The sequence below is a fragment of the Sprattus sprattus genome (assembly GCF_963457725.1).
Source record: "Sprattus sprattus genome assembly, chromosome: 12".
Taxonomy (NCBI): Eukaryota; Metazoa; Chordata; class Actinopteri; order Clupeiformes; family Clupeidae; genus Sprattus; species Sprattus sprattus.
The window spans coordinates 2,456,698-2,461,697 of NC_137910.1; the positions used below are offsets into that span (position 1 = coordinate 2,456,698).

A 5,000-nucleotide genomic window follows, 5' to 3' on the forward strand; every position below is an offset into this window, starting at 1 on the left:
ATTAAGCGCAAAAACCATGTCCAGCTGTAGTATTATGTGTGTGTACATACAGGAGAATTGTACATGCAGAACATGGCGCCCTTTTGTGTTTTATATTATGGTGTGCATATGCTTATGTGTATTTAAGTTTGGGTTGTTTATGTTTGTTTGTTTTGTTTTGTTCTTTTTTTATTGTGAAGCTATGTGTGTAAAGGTCGTCACCCAGATTTTTTTTTTGTAAATTTATGTCTGCCATTTTTTGTTGTGTAATCCCAGATGGCTGCCATCTCTTGGACAGACCTGGCCCTGACCTGGCGTGAATCAGGGCCAGGCTCGTTCTAGAGTTAGCTTCTGCCTGGGATTGGAAGCATTTTACTGTGTGCCAAATGTACTGTATTCTAAAGGATGTGAATGTGTATTGTTTGTTTTGGAACCTATTAAATACAATGATGTCAAAATAGTTTTGATCTTTGAGTGTGTGTGTGTGTGTGTGTGTGAGTGTGAGTGTGTGTGTGAGTGTGAGTGTGAGTGTGTGTGTGTGTGTGTGTGTGTGTGTGTGTGTGTGTGTGTGTGTGTGTGTGTGTGTGTGTGTGTGTTGTGTGTGTGTGTGTGTGTGTGTGTGTGTGTGTGTGTGTTTGTGTGTGTGTGTGTGTGTGTGTGTGTGTGTGTGTCCGACATATGACATAAGGCTCAAATGAACATATTAGAAACTTTAAAAAAAACTTAGCCACAAGGGGTCTAAAATGAGATAAGGCTGACACTTGACAGGCACAGCAGTGAAGCAGCAAATACAGACTTGTTATTTTATAACTTTTAATCTGTGTCTACAAAAAATATCTATAAAAAAAACTTACTTCAAGTACTTCAACATTAATGCCTGTCACGTCATAATCTGCCTATGCCCCCGCCTAACACCTTCACTATGCCCCTACCTGCCCGGAAAGGCTCTCTATTAGAGCATCACCATGCTGGGTGACCCCACACATATCACCGGAGCCACTATATTCTCAGAGCCATCCTAGAATTCTCAATGACTGACTTGTGGAGGTCTGATCCAGTATTGTCTGTCCACCTCCATCTGCAGGTCATTTCTTTTTTTTAAAAAAAGTAAACTTCTACAATTAGCTATAATTCTTAATAAATCACAGGAGCTGGTGATACTTTGAAGAAGTTCTGGAAGGCTTCCATTATTAAAACCGCAGAGATCACAGAGCACGGACAACCTTGAACAAGCATTCAGCAAGGCCTTGGTTGTTAACTTTTCTCTGTCTAATGCAGACCATGTTTGAACACAAGTTTCCAAATATACTCTGATGACTGAAAGAGAGCGTTCCTGCATTCCATTTACACGAGTGGATGCATAGCAGTTAACTAATCATTTATTTCGATCAGGGCGGATCGAGAGATCGAATTAAAGTATCTTGCACATTGGCCTGCCTCGGCATTGGAAAATGGGAGAGCTTGAGCAAGACCAAGCTTGCCTGAATATGCGCTTGTATAACACCTGATTCAGGCACACTTGCATGCGAAACGACATTTGCGCACATTAATCAAATCATAAGAACTGACTGGAGACAAGCCAAACGAAGGATGACGACTTCATGCAAACTTTTCACGAGCGAGTACACTTTAACTATGCGTTTATTTACTATTTCCTTTCTGAAATGATCAGTTTTATTTTCGTTGTATGTCATCGCAATTGTTAAACCTGCGAAACTGACCAACAAAGTGGGCGGTGTGGAGTGGAGGGTTGGGGATTGTTCACTGACTAACCAATCATGGTGCAGTGGCCGATTGAGTGGCTGTCACTTAGAAGCAACGCACCAATCACGAGAGCTGTGATTGATTGAGCCGCTGTCACCGGCCCAGCTGCGAGTTCCTGGCTAGAAGCTTGAAGTTTCAGATCATTCATGCAACTGAAGAAACTTTGACAACGGCGAAGTGAATAGACTCGTCACGACGTGCCTTATAAACCGTGGATACTACCGTGGCTGTTTAGGTGAAAGGCAGTACAATCCTCGGCAGTGTTCTGAGACTGTATAGCCTAACCTGTGGATTGTCCTACTGCTGTAGGACGATCTGTTATACTTTTTTTAAATAGGTAAATGACGTATTTAATGTGATTAAATTCATTTTTTTTTCTAAATGTCTACGAGTCCGTGAGTGCGTGTATCCTCTCGGCTTCTGAGTTTCAAGAGTTGAGATTTGTTTTTCACTTGTTGCGCTTTCAATCGGACTCACGGGAACTAGAGGACAGCTTGTCTAGTCCTCCTTCAAACGCAGAGAGATGACAGTCGAGAAAGAAAAGAAGCGGTAAGTTGTGTATGGTTTTTTATAAAGTGGGCCAGGTATTTTCACAAATTGCCCTTGGACTTTATTTGTCTTTGCCATTTACCGAAGTCACTGTTAACCAGTTACAGACCATTGGCTTACTTCGGCTTTAATGACAGTTTGATCTGCGTTATTAGATTTGCTACTTTCTGTATGCATTCTGTTTTCAAATTCCAATACGGTAATGAAAAGGCTTATATATTTAAGCACAGATAAATGATAAAGCAATGCAAATATTTTGGTTGACAGTGACATTGAATTTTATTTACGTGACAGTAGGCTACGGTAAGGTTAACAGCCCAAATTTCAATAATGACAATTTAGACAAACTTAACGCATTCTCCATATTATGTTCAAGGCTGTATATCATTGATCTATATTAAGGACAATTGCTTGTAAATGGAGCTAAATATTGAGACGAGATAAAGAAAAACGGCGAGTGCCCTGTTGTTACGTAATTGGCACAATTTACAATGCGCTATGGCCTTTTAATCATTATTCACAATTACAGCAGGCAGGCCAACAGCAAATATACATCCACACTTATAAAGCCATTAAGAGGGTAACGATGTCAGAAATATGTTTGAATAGGCAGCAGAGAGGCAAAAAAGTAAAGCTGCATTGGCAGTGAATTCATTGCAAGCTAAATCTGTCGGTAGTAAAAGTTATGTGTTGAAATGCGGGACAACAGGACAAGGTTCATAAAACTAACAATCAGATAAGAGTAACCCATATTTGAGTCTAACTTTGACACGGCAAAATATTATCTTTGTATGTGGGCCAAGTTTTATTTTTTTAGTTTTTTGTTAAGGCCTGTGTATTTATTGATGTCATCGTTGCATTTAGTAAATAATTAAGACTGCTATGAAATAATATTATTTATGTTACGCATGCTGCATCAAGTAAAGTAGCCTTGCAAGATGACAGTTGCTAGTCAACAAAATATGACATGGTTTAGAGAACGGCTTGTAAGGTCTCTTTCACTCAAACACGTTGAAACATTTAAATACGCACTCAGCATATAGGCCTACCATAAACATATCGGTGCGCAAAATCTGCGTTTAATTTCCCCTGTACTCAGTGGAGTCTTGGCACCTCAGCCCTGAGAAAACCAGAGATCCTGAGAACCAGGTCATCTAGGCACTCAGAGATTCTTTTGAAAGAAAAGTGCGTTAAAAAATAAAATGAATTATTACTATTATAATCTTTGTTTTAATAATTTCCTATAGTTCACAAGAAACGATCAGTCCCCCACTGAATGTAACTACAGATTTGAACCCAAGACCATATGAACCTGCAGGAACACTGTGAAATACAATCTTCTCAAAATTGTAGATGAGGAAACCGAAATATATTCAGGGACAACTTTTAATCTGTTTGGATAAGCATGTTCCAATGTATACATAAAATCAACGAAAGGTATGGATCCACTTCCAGTTGGCCTTGTCTTGACTATGGATACAGTACATAATGCTCCCAATTGCTGATCAAAGGAACCTTAAGATGTTTTTGCATGGTTGTATTTCGTTGTACGTGTGTGTGTGTGTGTGTGTGTGTGTGTGTGTGTGTGTGTGTAACACACAGTGGCTGGAAACATATGCTTGTGTCTCCAATCACAGGTTGTGTAAAAGGGGAGCATGGCTCCAGGTCCTTTGCATGAAACATTACCCTTCTGCGATCTATAAAGAGACCTCACACTATGGGACGGAATGGTGATTAGACTTCTGATTCGCATTCAAAGAGAATGGTTGATTAGAAAGGCCAAATGAGCCGATGTCGTCACCTCTCCTCGGCTGTAGGAGAGGGTCTCAGGGAGAGAGAGAGGGAGAGAGACAGAGAGAGAGAGAGAGACAGAGAGTGAGAGAGAGAGAGAGAGAGACAGAGAGAGAGAGAGAGACAGAGAGTGAGAGAGTGAGAGAGAGAGAGAGAGAGAGACAGAGAGAGCGCCTGGTAGTCTGGTGTTGCCTCGTGACTGCACTCTCCCCTCTTAATGAGTTCTCTCTCCCTGCCCCATTATCAGATGAATCTCAAATGACCATAACGTAAACAACAACTGTACGAAGGACCCAAGTGGAGTGGCAAGAATCTGTGCGATCGGGACACAACGGTCCAGAGAGGATGTGGACGGCGACTGGGGGATACTTCCCCTTGGGTGGGGGTGGGGGGGGGAGGATGGTGTGTGTGTGTGTGTGTGTGTAGTAGGGGTGGGGGGGGGGGGGGTTAGACCTCCCTGTAGTTATCAACAAGCAGTAGCTTTCATAAGAGGATTCGGCAGCCATCTTAGAACTCCACTCTCTACATATAGGCATGCATTGCTGAGAGCCGAGTGCAAGCCCAAGGCGTGTGTGTGTGTGTGTGTGTGGTGTGTGTGTGTGTGTGTGTGTGGTGTGTGTGTGTGTGTGTGTGTGTGTGTGTGTGAGAGAGAGAGAGTTTGTCTAGCTTATGTGTTTATGTAAGTGCCCTGTCCTTAGCTCTGCAATGGCTAATATAACTTGCTGTTTCCTGTTGTCCAGGCTGAGTCAGAGACCTGATAGAAGGAGTGATTGGATTTCTAATGCCATGTTTATTCTGTATGAAGCGAGCCCTCCTGCTGTCCCCTGTCTCTGTTCTAGCCGTTTATTCAGGCAGCGCCTCTTCTCACATGCGTGCGATTCGGAGAAGAAGAAAAAACAAGGGGAAAAAAAGATTAC

At 41.9% G+C, this 5,000-nt stretch overlaps 1 protein-coding gene across 1 annotated transcript in view; it reads left to right on the forward strand.

The window, feature by feature from the left end:
• The first annotated feature begins 1,925 nt into the window (after positions 1 to 1,925).
• epas1b (endothelial PAS domain protein 1b) overlaps positions 1,926 to 5,000 on the forward strand; it is a 46,530-nt gene continuing 43,455 nt past the window's right edge. Inside the window, exon 1 of the mRNA XM_080848858.1 lies at positions 1,926 to 2,292. Within this exon, the coding sequence (XP_080704984.1) occupies positions 2,267 to 2,292 (26 nt within the window). The 5' untranslated portion in view covers positions 1,926 to 2,266. The remainder of the gene's footprint in view (positions 2,293 to 5,000) is intronic.